At 44.7% G+C, this 19,037-nt stretch overlaps 1 protein-coding gene across 1 annotated transcript; it reads right to left on the bottom strand.

Annotated features, from left to right (window-relative positions):
• Positions 1-1,919: 1,919 nt before the first annotated feature.
• sf3a1 (splicing factor 3a, subunit 1) lies at positions 1,920-13,174 on the bottom strand. Its single transcript, XM_080854401.1, has 15 exons — positions 12,950-13,174; positions 12,283-12,395; positions 11,970-12,177; positions 9,785-10,042; positions 9,131-9,205; positions 8,876-9,026; positions 8,408-8,604; positions 7,913-8,030; positions 7,325-7,632; positions 6,773-7,024; positions 6,314-6,521; positions 5,275-5,435; positions 4,619-4,720; positions 4,301-4,372; positions 1,920-2,827 (listed from the first exon to the last, which is right to left on the bottom strand). Exons 1-15 carry the CDS (start codon positions 12,995-12,997, stop codon positions 2,726-2,728), a joined length of 2,373 nt encoding a protein of 790 aa, XP_080710527.1. The 5' UTR covers positions 12,998-13,174; the 3' UTR covers positions 1,920-2,725.
• Positions 13,175-19,037: the final 5,863 nt, after the last annotated feature.

The following is a 19,037-nucleotide window of genomic DNA, read 5'->3' as shown; positions in this document are numbered from 1 at the left end:
TTCCTGTTCACATATCGAAACACTCCTCACACAGTTACTGAACGCACCCCGGCTGAATTGTTCCTGAAAAGACAACCACGCACTCGCCTGTCATTACTGAAGCCGGACATATCAGAAGTGGTGGTCAAGCATCAGCTACAACAGAAGAAGGCTCATGACAAGCGGGCAAAGCCTCTCCGGATGTTTAATCTGGGAGAGAGGGTGTTAGTTCGAGATTTCAGACATCCTAAGAAACTGTGGATTCCAGGGGAAATTCTACAACGAAAAGGACCTCTGACCTATGTAGTGCAAATAGGTCAACGCCAAGTCAAGGTGCATGTGGATCACCTTTGTGCATCTAAAGCTTCAACACGTCCAAGCAGAATGGATGACAGCGATTCCCTGGACTACACAGCAAGCTCTGAGGACCAAGCAGAAAGCACGGAGCAAGAAGATGCAGCTGGTGATGCATCTCTGGAAGCTCAACCTGAGCGTCGCTATCCTGAAAGACAGCGAACAGCACCAGAAAGACTGAATCTCTAAATGTTCATGTAGAGATAATTACTTATTAAGTCAGTATTTATGTTCAGACTGCTTACTGCTATATTCCTGAAGTTTAGGGTATGTTACTGTTAATTGAGCCCTGCATATGTAGTTTAAAGGTATGACTAATGCAATCAAGTATGTAGTCTGGTTATCTAGGTTTTAATCTAGAAGGGAGGAGTGTAGTAGTTTATATGTTCTACGGTAAGGTTGGCCATAGTATAAAGGTAATTACGGTATCTGTATAAGCCACTCCACTAACTGTATATCGGCATTCGAGTTCCAAGTAAATAGCAAATAGACGTACCTTCCTTCTGTCTCCGTGTCTACCCTTTCTTCACCTACAAATATTACATTGTGTTGTGTATTAAAGTTTGTCAGTGATGTTCTCTGCTACCTACTGCACTGCACACGCACACACACTGTTCTGGCCAGGAGGTACTTAAAGGATGGATGAGCATGTTATTATTAATAATGGCATGTGAGTACATTTACATTACATTTAGTAATTTAGCAGACGCCTTTATCCATACAGGACCTCGACACTACCTGGTGCCCTTTATCAGGAGCTAAAATAAGCTATTACCAAAACTCTCTGCCTGACAGGCACATGTACGGTGGATATTTTAAAACCTCTCTGCCTGAGGGGCACATGTATGGTGAATATTTCAAGGCACATGATCAATGGCACACTTGGGGTGGCTCTACTCCTGTTACTGCAGCTGTACTTCGGTTGTCAGGCGGGGCACCAGAAAGATGATTGCCACTTGTTACCACAACCATGCGTGGTTATGCTGTCATTTTTGATGGGGAAAGGAAGTCTACATTGCAGTGAAGAGTATCCTGAGGCAAGCTGAACTTGTGCACTGTAGAGGAAGACCCTGGTGTTGGGTACTCTGCCAAGACGGCCATTTGTCCTCACCAGCCTGCCTGTCTGTGTCCCAGGGCAACCTGTATTTAGAGACGGTCCCACAGTCAGTTCCAAATGATGTGCTTGGACTTCCAAATGAAGCCAAGAAAAGGAGCTCTAGCCCTTTCTGTGTAGCGCGGCATGTAGGTCACTTCTCCTTTCTGTATTGTTTTCTATATGGTCCTCCATATTCCATTTGACACACTTATCCGTATGTGGACCTATTGTAACCATTGTGGCTGAGTTTGATTAAACATCCATATAACTTAAATAATATTAATAGTATTAGTTGCAAATATAATCCACTTGTTAACTTGTAAATTATATGTTGGAGCTCATCCCAATAAAATGCTGCTTCTGTCTAAAATAATGTCTTTAAAAAATGCTTCAGATGCTTACGATGTTGTATCCACAAAAACAAAACTGACAGGTTTTTTTTCTGATTTGTTTTAATGGTTATCCAAGAACTGATCGACCAATCCTGCTGAACAACATGGACATTGCAAAGACTGCTGTGTAGTGGCACTAACGTTTATAATATCACTTAGGGACCCACAACCAAACAACTGGACCAAATAAGTGTATGCTCTTGTTTTGGCCATACTGATATGATTGCAGATCACTGTGTGTGTATAATGAATAAACTCTTCTGCTGTATATGTACATGATGTTGCTTGGGCTGGCCTAGAGTTTGAGAGGACATTCTTCCTCTCAATGGTGTGACTGTATTAGCTTGACTATGGTCACCTACAGATCCCAAACTCAATGGCAAATTCAACATGCAGTTCTGTGCACAGATGGGACCAACTAAGACTTTGCCAAAGAGGTTGGCATATTTCAATTACTAGAAACCATACTTGTGGATAATGTGAGATTTACAGATATAATTTGTTGTCAAACAATCACAGACTGAAAGCAAATCGTAATAACATCATATTATAATAATGTAACTATTCCAATCCTTAGAAACCAAAGCTTTTAAAAAAGAAAAGAAATCCCACTTAACACTTCATGACAGGTCAGAGTTTCAACATGGTGCTTAACATCCTTGAAAACATCTGACAGAATAATAATTGCCACAAGGCACAAATGTGCCACAAGGTCTACAGATGAAGAGGAATTCAGGCGACTGAATTATTAGAAACAACTAAATTATTGTAAATGAAGGTGACGGAATAAGGAAAAACGCTCCCTTTTCACTATAGCAACAACAATCCTCATGGCTGCTGATCCTTGTGGATGGCTCCGGAACACTGTGGAAGGTTCTGAAGGTTTCCGGAAGTATTGCCCAGCTTATTTCTTCCTGCCTCCTCTCTCCTTGAGGGCCAGGTGAATTATGGAGCCGTTGCTCATGTTATAGTAAGCCACAGAGTTGGAGTCTTTAATGAAGATACCCTGAGAGAAGAAGACACAAACTGTTAGTGGCACGTGGAAGAGGAAATGTATTGAGGGTGGATTTCTGCCACAGTGAGTTTTGTTTAGGGATGAGTATCGTTTGGATTTTTTCCGATACCGGTACTTAACCGATACTTTTAAAACGATACCGGTGCCTAAACGGTGCCAGAACCGATACTTTTTATTTATTTTTTCAAATTAAAGACATTAAAGGCTTATTTATTGCCAAGGCAAATAGTTTTCTTCAAATTTAACAATATATTAACTGTTTAAGGTATACTATAAATACAAAACACTTGGCTTCAAACCTTTTAACTTCAAACTATGAACAATATATTAACTTTTAACAACTGTTCACAGTATACTTAAATAAATATAAATAAATACAAAACACACTCTGTACACACACTTCACACTTCAGTAATTCTTTTGCAGAAATATGAGCATGTTTGCCTTCAGAGTAAAACAAATATTATTTTGTTTGTTGTATTTCGTGAATGTGTATTGCCCCTTTAAGAGTTTAGGTTCAGGGCCTCTTGCCTTCTCTCCCCCCTTTACACGCAATTTTGTTGTTGCATATGCTGCACGTCGCGTTGTTTGAATCTTTTTGTGCGAAATACAGCCACACTTTTGATCGTTTACCTTTCGGCATTTTCTCCGTTATATTGATGGCTAGCTCTGTTTGTGCTTGCTCTGTGCAAGGCTGCCTGCTCTTCCCTGTCATTAGACTGTTGCAATGTTATTGTAGCGTCCGAATTAGTGCTCTCTTAAGAACTCACATTGAGAAGAGAAGGTATATCTTTGGATGAGACGGTAGCTCTCCGTTTAATAAAGCGTATCCAACTTCTGTTTAGAACAACCACACTTATATCGAAACCGAAACCACACACAAGTCAACCCATTACCATGGCAACTCCTCAACACAAATCCCGTTTCCTCTAGTCCCATATGGAATTCTACATTATCACCAATGAGCGTGAGCTACACAGGCGAGAGTCTACATTGGGAGATGGAGCAGTTTTATATGTGCCCCACGAAATCTGTTAGCAACCCAAAATAGTATACAGATCGTACTCAGAAAGATCTACGCCACTAACGTTACTTCTCGTTAGCTATCGCTAGTTAAATTATTAATTTTTTAATTAAAAAATAAATAATAATCTGCTCAGGCACCGAAAGGAAGCACCGAAATCTGCATTGCATTTCGGTCCGGGTAGGTACCGGTTGTATGGAAGCGGTGCCGTAGTGGTACCAGTTCTCGGTACTCAACCCTAGTTATGTTATGCAATAGCATATCAGTCTACCTGGTCCGAGAGAGACCACACAAGAGCGGGAGGTAGAGACAGGTATATAGAAAACAACATGGTTCTTATTGTCATCACATGGCTATTACTGTTTCATTGCAGCCATTGGTGCTGCTGTTCATTTGTCCTGTGGTAGACGGTGGAACAGTACGGCGGTGTGAGACGTTACCTCATACTGGAGCTTCTGTTTGCCTGCAGGCATGCCCGTGGCCTCGTGGATCTTCACCTTGATGACGGACACCTGGGGGGTCAAACACATGAAAGCAAGTCAAGACCACCACCAGACCACATCAGAAGAGATGTTTAGGATGAAACGGAGTCTGCAGACAGTGTGGGTGTGTGTGTGTGTGTGTGTGTGTCTCAGAAAGAGGCAGTACAAGTCAGAATGTAGGAATGCTGAGTGTTCATTTCTGTGAGTGTGTGACTCATCTCCAGGTGGCCCGTGTGTGTGTGTGTGTGTGTGTGTGTGTGTGTGTGTGTGTTTTACCTGGTCTGTGAGGGGCACAGTAAAGCTGAGAATCTGTCCGCTCAGCTTCCATTCGGTCTTGTCCTGCATGTTTGGTACCTGGACCTTGACAGTAACAGGACCCTGAAAGAGAGGGAAAAGGAGAGACAGAGTTAGATTTAGTTCATGCACACTCACCACTCCAAACCATCCCCTGTTTCACCATTGTTGTGATAGTCGTGCCAGTACAACCTGTTGCACTGAAACTGAATCAGAGGCAGAGAGAGAACCAAACACACCCATATAGACACTACTGTGGGCTGTGTGTGTGTGTGTGTGTCTGTGTAGCCCTCTTCTAATATGAAGAAAAGTATGTAGAACAATGATGGTGTGTGTGTGTGGGTGTGTGTGTGTGTGTATGCATGCATCTTAAACGCCTTTGCCATGAGTGTATAAGAAACACAAACTTTGTGCGTGTATTAATGATGTGAGTGTGAAGGTCTGTGCTGTTGATAAGCATGGATAAAATGTGTCACATTGTTTGCATCTTTGTAATTCTGCTGTGGGTGTGTATATACAGAGTGTGTGTGTGTTTATACAGAGTAAGTGTGTACATTGTTTCCATGTCGGTACTGATATGGTGCTTATTGTGCGCTGAGATTGTGTGTGTGTGTGTGTGTGTGTGTGTGTGTGTGTACCTTGTTCCTGCGCAGGTACTCTTCCTCTGGTATGAGGTTGTCCTCGGTCTTCATCTTCTTGCTCATGGGCTCGTCGTCGTGAGGAGGGGGAGGGTGGGCAGGAGGCATGGGGGCGGATGAGGAGCTGGGGGGTTGAGGCACGGGAGGAGCAGGGACAAAAGCTGGGGAGGAGAGGAGGACGAGGAGGAGCAAGTTATTTAACAGAAACAAACTTAAACAAAACACATCCGCTGAGAGATATACGCCTCTAGTTATACACCTGTGGATAGATCTGATTGAAAACCTGTTTGTAGCACTGAGGTCTCAAAGGGATGTCAAAATCCCACCACGTAAGCAGCGTTTACAGCACTGGTGGACATTCGCAGTACTGCATGCAACACATGTCTGGATTTGGGGTGAAATGAAGCCATTGATCTTGCACCAGCCCAGTCAGGCACAAGGGATTCTTTCATCAGCGTCATTACCCTCTGTTGTTCAATGGAATGCCGTGACTCACCTCCGTTCTGCCTCTACACGTTAGAAGTGTGCTGGGAGTGTTTAGTCTTCACATGACCAGTGTGTGGAAGGGTGTTGTGCAGTACACATGTTGTTGTGTCTAGCATGGATTTCAAATGGGACGGACTCTTGCGTATCAGAGAGCATATTGATCTATACCATGAAGCCTATGTGAGCAGGTAGGTTCCTGGGATGTTGGGAGGGTATATCAGAGTACTGAGTATAGACATGGATGCCTCTGACTATGACTATGAATTACGCCTCGCTGAAACCCCAACTGGCCTTGGGCTTACTCGTCTTAAATGGTTCACACCTGAATCTCCTTTGTGGCGACCTTGACAACCATCCCCGAGATTTTAATTTTAATTCATTATTTCTTTTTTGAAATTAAACCTTTATTTGGTGTAAGTCTCCACTTTTTGTTGTGACTCACGAACTGGGTTGTAACATGTGTGCTTAACGTGTATTGTACGTGTATGTGATTACGTATACGCCAACTTAACTTAAGTCTGTCTATCTGTGTGTGTGTGTGTGAGGAGCTCACCAGTGGGCACCACCATGGGCGGGGGCCTGGGAGCCATGAGGTGGGGGCCGGAGGGTGGCATGGGCACCACGTTGATGCGGGGCGTGTGCAGCATGGGTGGCATGGGCGTCAGCACCTGCCCTGGGGCCAGACGGACCACAGGAGCCATGGGGGGCCTCGGGAGCACGGGCACCGCTGACAGCAGGGTGGTGCGAACCTGTTGACCCACCTGGTCAGGAGATATGCATTGTTCATTTAGTTTAACTCTATTACACTCTACACAATGTGGTAGACTTGTTGACTAACAATGCTGACTAGGTACTTTACTAAGCTTAACCTATCCCAACAAGAACACTGTTAGACAGACAGAGAGACAGACAGAGAGACAGACAGACAAGACTTAGGTAAAGGGCAGCCACACACACACACACACACACGTGTACAGATACCTCCCCCCCCTTCCCCGAGTTGTGTACATACATTCATTCTATTCATGGGCGGGCCCCTCTGAGGGTTCATTGGCTGCGTGAGCTTGGGCATGCCGGGGTGGGTGAGGGGGTTGTGCAGCAGGGCCTCGCTGGGCTTGCTGGGGCCGATCTTCTCCTTATGGTCCTCCTCCTGCACCAGACCCTTGGCCTTGTGGATGGCCTCGATCTGCTCCTGCAGCGTGATGTTGGCCTGGGCCGCCTGCTGTGTGCGCGCCATGCTGCCAGAGTGGCCGTCCCACGTCACCTAGGACACGGAGGGAACACAGACAGAACACGGAAACAGGGGAACAACAGCGGGAGAGGGAGAGAGAGAAAGAAAGAAAGAGAGAGAGAGAGAGAGAGAGAGATGAGGAAAAACAACAGCGGAGGAAGAGAACAGAAAAAACAGAGAGTTGAAATGAAAAACAATGGATAGCAATGGAACACGGATATGTGAAGGACAGATGTCAGTAGGGCAAACCTACATTTTAAGGGACACTGAACAATAAACAGTTGACATCATGACTTGCCCCTCCCTCCCCCAACCTAAGCCACTCCCTCTCACCTTCTCCTCTGGCTTCTGGATCTCCTCCTCACCGATCTTCTTTCCGATGGCTGTCTCCTCCACACCGAAGATGTCGGTACGCCTCTCGGCCAGCTGCTTCAGGCTGCTCTCGATGTCCAGGCCGGGGGCGTACACCTCGTCCTCCACCTGGCGCTCGCGCAGGCTGCGGTCACGCTGCTCCAACCAGCGTGGGTCAAGCAGGCCGATGCGCATGTGCTCCTGCATCTTACTGGCCTGGATCTTCTCACCCGTGATGGGGGAGATGAGGTACTCATCCGGGGCCACCACAGACGGCTGGGGCTTAGAGGCTGTGGGTGTATATATGAGAGAGAGAGAGAGAGAGAGAGAGAGAGAGAGAGAGAGAGAGAGAGAGAGAGAGAGAGAGAGAGAGAAAGAGAGAGAGAGAGCGCATCAATTAAGAAAAAGCCATGATGTAAAGCGAAAAATAAAGAGTGGAGTGGATAGTTTAATAAACAGAAGGATGAAGAAAAGAAGTAGAGAGGGAGGTGTGGAATGGGGGAGAGACAATAAGACCACCATGATGAATGAACTTGTGCTGTTGTCATGGTAATGAGTGTGAGCGCTCACCCTTTGGATCGTAGTCCTTGCGGATGATGACCTGGTCTGGGGTCGGGGGCAGTGGGGGGGGCATGGGGTTGTCTGGAGGAAGTGGAGCCTTCATACCATCCTCATCGTCATCCGATCCCTGCCATGATGACAAATTCACTCATTACTTCAGTTATTACATCATACATCTTAATATGCAGAAATGTCCCCTCTCGTGCAAAAAATTAAATAACCATTAGAATTGTCCTACATCCTGAAAATAGTGTCATTTTGTGCTCGTCTTGAAAGGTGTCAATATAGCTCAGATTCTTTAATGGCATTTTTCATCTCCTTGTCTTGCTGTAGGTGCAGTTGGAGGCCTAGTCTAACTTCTGAATGTCCTTCACTTTGCTTAGTTCAGTGTGAAACTCAAGTACTGTTGATCTCTATACTAGTGCTGAAGGCTCCATTTACAGCGGGCTTCAGTGATCAACACCAGACCTGTTATGAATGTCTGGGGCCATGAGCTCAGCTCACCTCGTCCATGTCCTGCAGCTGAGTGTCCTGATCAGGCTGGGCGGAGTGACCTTCCTCCCTATCCTCCCGCTCATCATCATCATCCTCGCTCTCCACCTCCATCTCCACCTCCTCACTCTCACCATACTTCTCGTAGCGCTCCTGGATCAGGAGGCGCGCTCCCAGCTCCTCAGGAGTGGTGGGCGGGGGGAAGTTACCTGTGGGGGGAGACAGGAAGTTGTCACAGTTTTAGGGCTTGTTTCATTTCTCGCTCTTGGCATCTAGTAGCCTTGCAGAGAACCCTGGGATGTCCACTATTGTGACTAAACAGAGGGTTGAGATTTTGTATGTTTATGCTGACTACAGTGTTTCCCCTAGGTTAGTCACTAATTGTATTTCACCATTCAACAAATGATCCATCTATGAAATTATCGATAAAGTAATCAAAACTGCGAGGACAAATGCCCACCAAGGGTACTAATACTTCACCTTGCTCGTTGGGCTGGAAGTCCACGGTCTCCACGACAACAAAGTCATGCCAGTCGATCTGAGCGTACGCCACGCGCTCTTTCTCTCGCTCCTCCTCCTCTTTCTTCCTCTCTCGCTCCTGGAACTTGGCCCACTCCACACGGTAGCGTACCTGTCAAAAACCACCATTAAAGTGTCAGTTCATTAGTTCATTTTTATCCATGTCACAATTATTATAAGGGATTGTTGTTTTAAAAGCTCTGTCAAGGGTCGTACCTGGTCCATAACATCTCTGGGGTTCTCTGCTTCTTTCTTTAGCTTTATCAGCAAACCTTTAGGTGGTATCAAAACCTAAAACACAACACAAAGTGAGATAGGACTTTAAAAGCAGGAATATATTTGATATTTTGTACCAAGGGTAGAGCAGATACGACCTAGAATGAGATTCTGGCATTAAAATCACACCACCTGCATACTAAGACACGTACTGTACACTGATTGGGTAACCTAAAAATGTGACTCTCCTAATGCAGAGATATCACTTCACATGCTAGGCTAGCTTCTAAGTGTATGGTTTCACATGATAGGCTTGCTTCTAAGTGTATGGTTTCACATGCTGGGTTAGCTTCTGAGTGTATGGTTTCACATGCTGGGTTAGCTTCTAAGTGTATGGTTTCACATGCTGGGCTAGCTTCTAAGTGTATGGTTTCACATGCTAGGCTTGCTTCTAAGTGTATGGTTTCACATGCTAGGCTTGCTTCTAAGTGTATGGTTTCACATGCTAGGCTTGCTTCTAAGTGTATGGTTTCACATGCTAGGCTTGCTTCTAAGTGTATGGTTTCACATGCTAGGCTAGCTTCTGAGTGTATGGTTTCACATGCAGGGCTAGCTTCTGAGTGTATGGTTCCCCCACTGGTCGCAGTGCTGTACCTTGGTGTACTGCTCCACCAGCTTGGTGAAGTAGTTGAAGAGGCTGTGCTGGGGCCGCAGGAAGTCAAACTGGTAGTTCCTCTGCTCCTTCTGCATGAGCTGCGTGAGGAACTGCCGCCCGTTCCTCGCTACAAACTGGGCCGTCAGCTTCACAACATCCAGGTCAAAGGCCGAAATGGACGGGGGGTCGGCGATAAATTCAAACTCTGGAGGGGGCTCCTTGGGAACTACAGTCTCTTGGATGACCTGTGCCTGGACCTGCAAGAGGAAGAGGATGTCAGGGAAACCTCTGGCTAGATCCCTCACAACATCTTTCTGACAAGAAGTTAAGGGTTCAAGGATGCCTAGAGAAAGACCATCGGAGTGTGCCAACACAGCCAGTTAAACAGGTGTAACTTATGTTGTGTGTGACTGTGGGGTGTGATTATACAATTGCAGCCACCACACAACTGTATAGCACTTATAAACACTAGGCCCTAATACATGTGCCAATGTGATCAGAACAGTTTATCGTATCGTATTCGCGTGTAGGTGTGAACATTTTCAAGGGAAACGGCTCTTGTCGTTACGTGTTTACATGTGAAAATGTGAAGCGTTTACATTGCCTCTGGCATGCGCAAAGACCACGGAGATGTGCTCCCACCTGGTTTGTTTACTAACAACATCAACGTGGATCCGCATCGGGCACAGGCAGTGTAGTGGCTTAAAGTTCCCTTCTTTCTATCAGCATATAGTTCTTAATATTTTCTTTGAATAACCACTCCCAGATGGAAAGAAAACGAGCCTACGCGTGGCTGTGTTTCAACAACGGTAGAAAACTGTGTTTGCTCCGTCTTTTACTGAACTCATAATTATTTGACAGTGGTTTTAGTTACAGTTGAGACACCCGAAATAACTTGCATGCGCAGCAATCCTGAGACGTGATTTTTAGTTTGCACATGAATACTAACGTCTTCTTTGATCCCAGGAAGCACACAACCCATCTCCCTTACGGAGATATTGGCGAAAGTTGTTTTACCTACTTCATTGCAAACATCTAGTTTTGCAAACGTGTCTAGTTTTTGTGCAGTAGTGAATAGAGTCTCAGTCTACTACACCATACATAGCATATCATGTTTGTAGAAAATGATTAAGGTGCAACAAATGGCAATAAGCATATTTAAATTAAATGATTCACATTGCAAGTAAAATGGTGCGGCTGGAGCAGATACAGGGAGGGACAACGGTGACAAACCTGCAAGCTATGAGTCAGCTGTCAGTATTGGAAGAAGCCTTAAAGTCTCGAAGATGAAACTGCCTGGGTTAGCCTATTTTGTTTCGTTAGGCTATTAGTTATATTCTAAAACAGCCAGTCATTGTAGCCTACCACTCGTGGAATAAGGAATTTCAAAGAGATGATGGAGTGATTTGACTCAGAAGTGACATTGGCCATTGGCAGCGCGAGATGTTCAGAACAAGTTAAACTTCTAGCTCTAAACTTCTTAACAGCTAAGAAAGAAGGTAAGAAAAATAGTCGGAAAACTTTGATTTGCAAGGGAAGCAGGCAAGTGTTGGGGTTATTACAGTATATAGCCTACAATGTGGTGAAATTTCGGAATTAATAGGCTGAGTCGGCGTTTCCTTAATATGCTTTCTTTCATTTTGCAAAAAATATATTACCATATTAAAATGGTGTACCAAATTGCGTTTTATTACTGATAAAAAATTGTAGGCCTACTAGCCTATTGGATCAGTCTCCTTTCAAGAACAGGCAAGAACTTTCTAGCCTCCTGTCACCGACTCCCCCATGACACATCGGCCTGATTTGACACGCCCTTTTCTGAGCCGAACGATCGTGGTAAACCACCTCTCTCGAAAGGCTCAGACGATCGGCGGAAAAACGAACAGTTCACATCTAGACCCCTTATACATGAGGCAATTGTAACACGTTCGCGAGTTTCTATCGGTGCAGACGCGATGTAACAGCTTTACATTGACGCATGTATAAGGGGCTACTGATATGCCATATTTGCAGAGGTGTGGTGTGTCAGGTGAAATGTATTGACACCACATAGTGATTCCCACCAGTAAAGCACCAGACGGCATCAAATCTGACTAGTAGATACATTAAATACACACTATTTTCTTTAACATCATCCCGCTACAGAGACAATGACTGTGCGTGTGTTCCCTTTGGAAGGCTGACCTTTTGTGGCAGCTGCTGGGATGACTGCAACGCCTGCTGCTGCATGACTTTGGGCACCGCTGCAGAGGGCTCCAGGGCCTTCCCCTCCTTGAACTCATTGACCTTGTGACGGTAGTAGGCATGGTAGGGATCATTGGGGTTCAGGAAGTTGAACTTGGGGTTGTTTATCTCGTTCTGACGGATCCTGGCCTCAAACTCCGGTCCATTCCTGCAATATGAACGAATTGGATATCATTAGCAAAGTCAAAATCGTAGATTACGCAGTGCCATCAAATAGACTATATATGAAATTTCGTAAGGATCGTCAACAGACCTGGCTACGAAACTCGCTGTCTTGTCAACGATGTTTCGGACCTCGGGAGGTGGATAGATGATCCCGACGATGGGCTTCGTTGCTGGGGATTCATCTTTAGTGGCTTCTTCTGGCTTAAATTAAAAATAAAATGTTAGCATCTCAATCAGATAGTGGCACATGCAACTTACTTATACAACCAATACATATATAAAACTAGTATCTAGAATCTTTATAAAAAATTACGATCCATCTTGGCAGAATTTCTTTACTGGTGTAGTAGTACAACACACCTCCACAACTCCATTCAGGTGTATATGTACGCATTTTACAAATGTAATGAATTTCAAATAAAATTAAAGTAACTGTGCCACCGTAGTAAAGTTTGTCAACGATAATCTATTACACATAAAACAAAAAACATTCATACAAGATGGCTAATTACTTTGTGTATCCGCGTTAACTACAAACGTTTGACTACTCAGTTCGCAAGTATGGGTAGCTAAGTTTAGCTAGCAAAGTTACCGATAAAAAGGACTGATTGACATTTTCTGACTATTTCAATGCTAAACATGCGGTCAGATAAGTTCTGGTCACGTGTATTCCGCGAATTACCAAAAAACATTCTTGCAGACAGCTATTTTCAACGCTGCATTGACGATTAACGTGGACTTGCTAGTGTGCTCACCTTATTGTTGGGCTCCGGCAGAATGATTTGTACAGGCCCAGGCGGCATGATTGAGGCACAGAGTTCACAGCTCTACCTCTAACTCGATAATGAACCGAAATGCAACAATTTGTTGTTGCTATTTAGCCCCCTAAGACAGATTTATCATCCAAGATAATTGTGGCGTTTAAGGTTTAGAAATTTAAATTAGTTCTGTTCACAAAAATACCCGACGTGTATCCGAGTTCGGAGCCACCAGGATATAATTTATTTTCACTTCCGGAAACACTGTTGAAAAGCATTGTGGGATTTGTGGTTTACATATATGGTCTCTATGGGGACGGACCGACAACATAGGAAATTTCACTCAGCTAGCAAAAACAGTGCACGTCAAGCTGCCTGGCCCTTCACGTTGCACATTTCATAAGTATGCAAGTCCAAGTGTTTAAAGTATGACTCATCTTTTGGGCCGTCAGGACTGTGTCGACAGTCTTCGTAGAGATTTGATTGACCTGCAGGGTGCCGTTCTAGACGTTTTCTCCCGAACAGGACCTGTCAGATGTTCTTCATGGAAATTCCCAGATAAGCAGTCTTGTAATCTGGACCTTGTTTTGCTATTGGAGAAATATGACTTTGTTGAGGGGGAAGAAAAATTCAACCAGCACACTCACATAGTTTTGCTGGAACTGGTGATCGACAGGTGGGCATCGTTTTTCTTTGCCATAACTGCTGTATTCTATTGTCATCACATGTTTCTGCATTTAATGATGGAGTGTTACGCCTGCCTTGGTTTAGACTGATGCTTCTGCTGCAAAGCTTCAGCGCTCACATCGACCTCATTTCGGGTGATAAAAAGAAATGCTCCGGCTCCAATCAGAACGTCCACTCAGTGTCCATTGGCCCAGCGGTTAAAAACTTTTGGAATAATCTAGTGCAGCTTGGAAAACAGTATCCCCGACAGGTAAGATGTGGCCTATAGATTTGGCAAATCTCAATATTCAATATCATAGATGAATGAATAAATATGAATGAATGATGAATGTCCTGTGAAGGAGTTGCAAACCAGACTTAATGTCTTTTGATTCTTATTCATATGTGGTTTATGCCCTTATGTTTAAGGTTATGTAGATATGTGTTCCTGTGCAAACCATTTCTGTGTATGACTATGCATGTGTGACTTCAGAGATAAAAATAATGGAATGTTGTGTCTGAGTTCAGAGTGTCACTGACCTCTTGCATTTTCTTCATTTAGATATCTGTTCTAAATTACCGGGATAACAGTTGATAGTTGGTGATTTTCCTGACTCAGTGTGACTGTAAGCTGGGCCAGTCAGATCTAGGATACTTAAATTGAGACAAGCTGGTGAATCTTTATATGAACCTATGCTCTCTCTCCCTTGTAAAGAATAAAACCTTGCTCCTGATATTTCTGCCATTGCCTGACTGAGTCTTAATGAATCTGTGGTCAAATTTCCATCACCTGCTTTACCAATCATTGTAGTTGTATGGTTCATACATATAATGGTTTAATCTCACTAACTAATCAAAACATACGTGTATACATTCTGTCTAATTATGGAGACAGTTTGTGTCCAATTTTGAAGATGTGTTTCCTCCTCACATTTCAGAATGTGTTCAAACCCAACCCAGCACACAGAAGTACTCAGAGCCAGATGCAACCCAGCAGAGAAGCTCATCCTGCCAGTCTCTCTGCCTCCTCTCTCCAGGACAGTGGGGTCACAATCACCCAGCCTCTCTCCCAACATTGCCTCTCTGGACCATCCCACAGCACGGCCAGACCCAGACCAGCACCTAGCAGCGCTGCATCCTCCTCCTCTCACCTCTGTCAATCATACCCCCGCCTCACCTCCCCCTTCACCTCCACCCTCAGCCAATCAGCTGCCAGCTCTCCCTGCCCCACCCCCAACAGAGTCCCACCCACTCCCAGCATCTCCTCAGACTGCCACAGTGTGGGCACCCAGACGGTGGAGTCCTCACTTGTACCTTGTGATGCCTGCGCCAGTGTGCAGGCCAGCCTAGGGGAGTCTGGTGCTTCACTGGTGAACCTGTGTGAAACCCTTGGTCTGCCATGCTCCCTACAGCGCCTCCTGGTGGTGGCGGAGGACTCCGCGATGGCCGGCCGGCTGTCAGCCTGTGACGTGGCCCAGTGGGCGTCTGAGCAGAGGAGGGACATGGGTCGCCTGGGGAAACACCACCAGGAGGTGAGTGCAACGCTGGACACCCTCAGAGAGCAACTGAAGACAGCGGAGGAAGAGAGAGGGGAGCTGAAGACGCGGATGGAGGGAGAGAGGGAGGAGAGGAGGAGGGTGGAGGAGGTGAGGAAGAGGGAGAAGGAGGAGCACAAGAGGAGGCAAAGGGAAGAGAGGAGAAAGGGAGATGAGGAGGTGAAGAGGCTACAGCAGGAGCTGGAGGAACTGAGGATAGGTAAGGGGAAAACCATTTTGGACATCCTTCCTTGTCATCAAGGACCCCCCAGAGATAGACGTCCTAATAGCTTTCAAAGACACTTATTATAAAGTTATGACAGGATTCAGTCATAACTATCTGTTATAGAACTTGTGTTATAGAGTGTAGTTTCACATTCAGTCTCAAAGAAAGGGAATCTGTTCCAGGTGCTGTTTTAATGCAGAGCAAGAACCAAGAGCTGAGTGCTGAACTGAGTTTGCAGAGGGAGGCCCTACACACACTTGGTAAGCTTATGGACATAACCCTCCCTAACACACACACACACACACACACACACACACACACACACACACACACACACACACACACACACACACACTAAAGAGGGCACTTTCAGTGGGCGCTTTCAACAAATACCATTACCCTCAGGAACAGATTTTGTAGCAGTGTAAATTGTGAATTAAGCAAAAGTGGTATGGTGAAGAACGATGAGGTTTTTTTTTTTGGCTAGAGGGCGAAAGCGATGCTCTACAAGAGGAGGTGAGGCATTTGCAGGCACAGGAAGTGACATGGACCCAAGTGGAAGAGAGGAGGCGGGTCCTGGAGGCGGATCTCAGCAACACTCACTTGCTATTAGACAAGGAATGCGCCAAGTATCGAAGTGCAACACGTCAGCATGAGGTTAGGGTGTACTGTCTTTAGTGCATGTGTGTGTGTTTATGTTGGGGGGGCTCATGTGTCTGAAAACCCTGCGTCTTTTCACCGCTTAACTTTGTGTGTATGTGTGCTTGTCTGTGTATGTGTGCGTGTGTGTGTGTGTGTGTGCGTGTGTGTGTGTGTGTGTGTGTGTGTGTGTGTGTGTTTAGTCTTTGCAGATGAAACAGAGGGCTCTTCTGGAGCGAGTGGACTCTCTGGTCTCTGAGTGTGAGGAGCTGCAGACCACACTAGAGGAGAAAGAGGAGCTCACACACACGCTCTCACACATCTCTGAGGAGACAGACACACTGAGGCAGCAACTCACAAAGCAACAGGTTAAATAGACCTACACACAAACACACACATGAATACATACATATATTCATATTTGTGTTTCTATGTACATATACTGTATATGGGCCATTCTACCGAATTGGTGCAAAGTGACGTCGGAAATATTATGAATTTTTTTATGTTTTATTCCCAAAACTTTGTCCGTATGTATATTGTACCATATCTAAAGTACACATATCTAGTAAAAGAACAAAGATCAATTTTTATATTGTATTTTCAGAATGTGTTGGAATGTTTTTCCTCTTCCAAAAATTGTCAGTACCGAAACATCACATTAACTATAGTGAAAAAGTATTATTATTGACTTGTTCAGATTGTGTTTCCTTCACTTCTCTGAAGAGTATTTTTACAAATATTTCTTGAAGGTTTTCACAATGAAATCCATAAAAATGAAATTTTTACCAAATTTTCAAGTTCAATTTATACAGTTGATCTGTTTCGGTAGTGACTGCACTGTTGGATGGATGTTCATTTCTCTCCCAAAATCTTCCAAAAGGTGCTCTGGGCCGCCCTTTAGTCCCCACAACACATTTATTTAAAAATTATGGGATTGAACTACTTACCATTTCATTTTGTCACTTCCGAAATCATCTGGTCACTACCATATGTTTCGGTAGTGACTGTTTCGGTAGTGACAAGTCTAACTTTAAGCATAAATAAAGAATTCTAGCAAGCACACGGCTTGCAAACAAATCTTTGAAGAGGTGTACACACATACAAACATAAGATTTTGCATGAAACCCCAAAAGGTTTACTTAATTGAAGAAAACATGGGTTTCGGTAGTGACAATTCTTAAGGTTACACGTCGATTTTCAGACTTTGGAACACATTTATATAAAAACTATGGGATTTAGGTACTTACCATTCAACCATGAGGGACAGGGATGCAGTGTCACTGCATGGTCAAAAATGCAGGGTCGTGGCTAAAACACAGGCTCAGCCAATGGACTAAAACTCTTGTGTTTCGGTAGTGACATGAAAACTAGGGACATGATTTTTTGAGTATAGTTAATTGATTTAAAAATTAAACCCACAATAAATCTAAATATTCCAAGTTCTGTTTCAACCCAATCTAAAAAAAATGAAAAGTGTTATTTAAAGGCATTGAAATTTAGATGTCAGGGTTGGGGACAGCTTCTTCCCAATAGAAAGTACCCTATAAATGATGATTTTGTATATATTTAGCTTATCACTATCTCATTTAATGCATTGGGTTTATGTAGACCATAAAATTTTCTTAGTAAATATCTATGCCTAAATTACACGAATTCGATAAAATGGCACATACACTTGTGTGTGTATGTGTATGATGGTTCTATTTCATATTGGTCAACACGCCACAGTGGGTCTTCCTCCCGCGAGGGTGAGCTGTTAGGAGACGGAATTACAAATCAACTTATCCCCGCTACGTGGGCGCAATTAGTCCCTATATATACAGGTGTGCCTGCGCCGCCACTTCCTCTTTTCGCCTCCTAAACGAAGTTGAGCAGAGACGTACGTAAGTATTTTCAAATAACTAGAGAGACTAAGAGCCATCTGATCGACCTCTTCTCTTGCAAAAGAGTAAGTCGCATTTCGTTGGCAGTATCATTGTTTCACGATATCTCGTGCCTGTAGTGACCCTGCGTTTATTAGAACGTGGTGTTGGTTTTGTTTTCGCGTTACTGGTTAACGCACATGGTCTAAATTATAATTATAATAGTCATTGTTGTCATTAATAGTAATAATAATAATCATAATAATAATGATAATATAATTCGTAATTATTATAATAATTATTGTTAACTGTTAAGAGTTAAATTACATAGCCTCTGAGAGCCTCTTTGTCCGGGTGGGCAAACACTGTTCAGACTAACCCAAGTATTGCTTAGAGAGCCTCTTTGTCTGTGAGGGCAAACGCTGCTCAAGCTAATATGTTGGAAGATGAGGATAACCACCCCTCACTAGTCCCACCTAGTGGCCAGGAGCCACGAGATGGAGGTGGAGAGGCTGAGAATGAGGGGCAAAGGGTAGCTGGCAGGAAGCACTCCCGTAAGCGCAAGCATGTGGAGGGGCAGGTGGAGCAACTGCAACGTCAGATGCAGGCGATGCAGGACGCATTACATGGGCTCCTGCAAGACCAGACGCGGCCACAAAATCTGGCTGAGCCACCGGCTAGACGCTCTCGTCGCTGCCCTGATGAGCTGTTACTGGCAGCCTCTGGAACGTTTGACACAGAGGGCTTTGACCCCTCTGATTCTGAGTTGAGTGAGGATGCCTCACAGACCTCGGACACAGTGCATCTTGATCCATCAGACAAGGCGGTAATTGCTAGAGCAGCAGAGCGGGCCAAGCTTCCCCCTGTGGTCTCAAATGTGGGAACATCTGTGTTTGACAGAGGGCCACGGTGTAAGTCGGAGGGGCTTCCCATCCTTCCGGATTTTGTGGCAGAGCTTCAGTCCTCCTGGAAAGCTCCAAGTAGAGGTCTGCGCAGGACACATTTTTCAGTCCCGCTCCCGCTCGCTCCCGCAAGATTATGTCCCGCTCCCGCCCGCTCCCGCAAGAAAAAATATGTTTTAGTCCCGCTCCCGCCCGCAGCTGTAGTAATATATCCCGCTCCCGCCCGCGAGAATCCCGCGCAAGACAGTCCAT

Source organism: Sprattus sprattus (assembly GCF_963457725.1).
Source record: "Sprattus sprattus genome assembly, chromosome: 16".
Classification (NCBI taxonomy): domain Eukaryota; kingdom Metazoa; phylum Chordata; class Actinopteri; order Clupeiformes; family Clupeidae; genus Sprattus; species Sprattus sprattus.
This window is presented reverse-complemented; position numbering and strand designations above follow the sequence as displayed.

Coding starts and splice junctions, on each gene's coding strand:
- sf3a1 (XM_080854401.1), bottom strand. CDS start 12,997: ATGCCGCCTGGGCCTGTACAAATCATTCTGCCGGAGCCCAACAATAAG. Junction 10,043..11,969: donor CCCAGCAGCTGCCACAAAAG/GTCAGCCTTCCA, acceptor TTCCTCTTGCAG/GTCCAGGCACAGGTCATCCA. Junction 7,025..7,324: donor TCCAGAAGCCAGAGGAGAAG/GTGAGAGGGAGT, acceptor TCCGTGTCCTAG/GTGACGTGGGACGGCCACTC.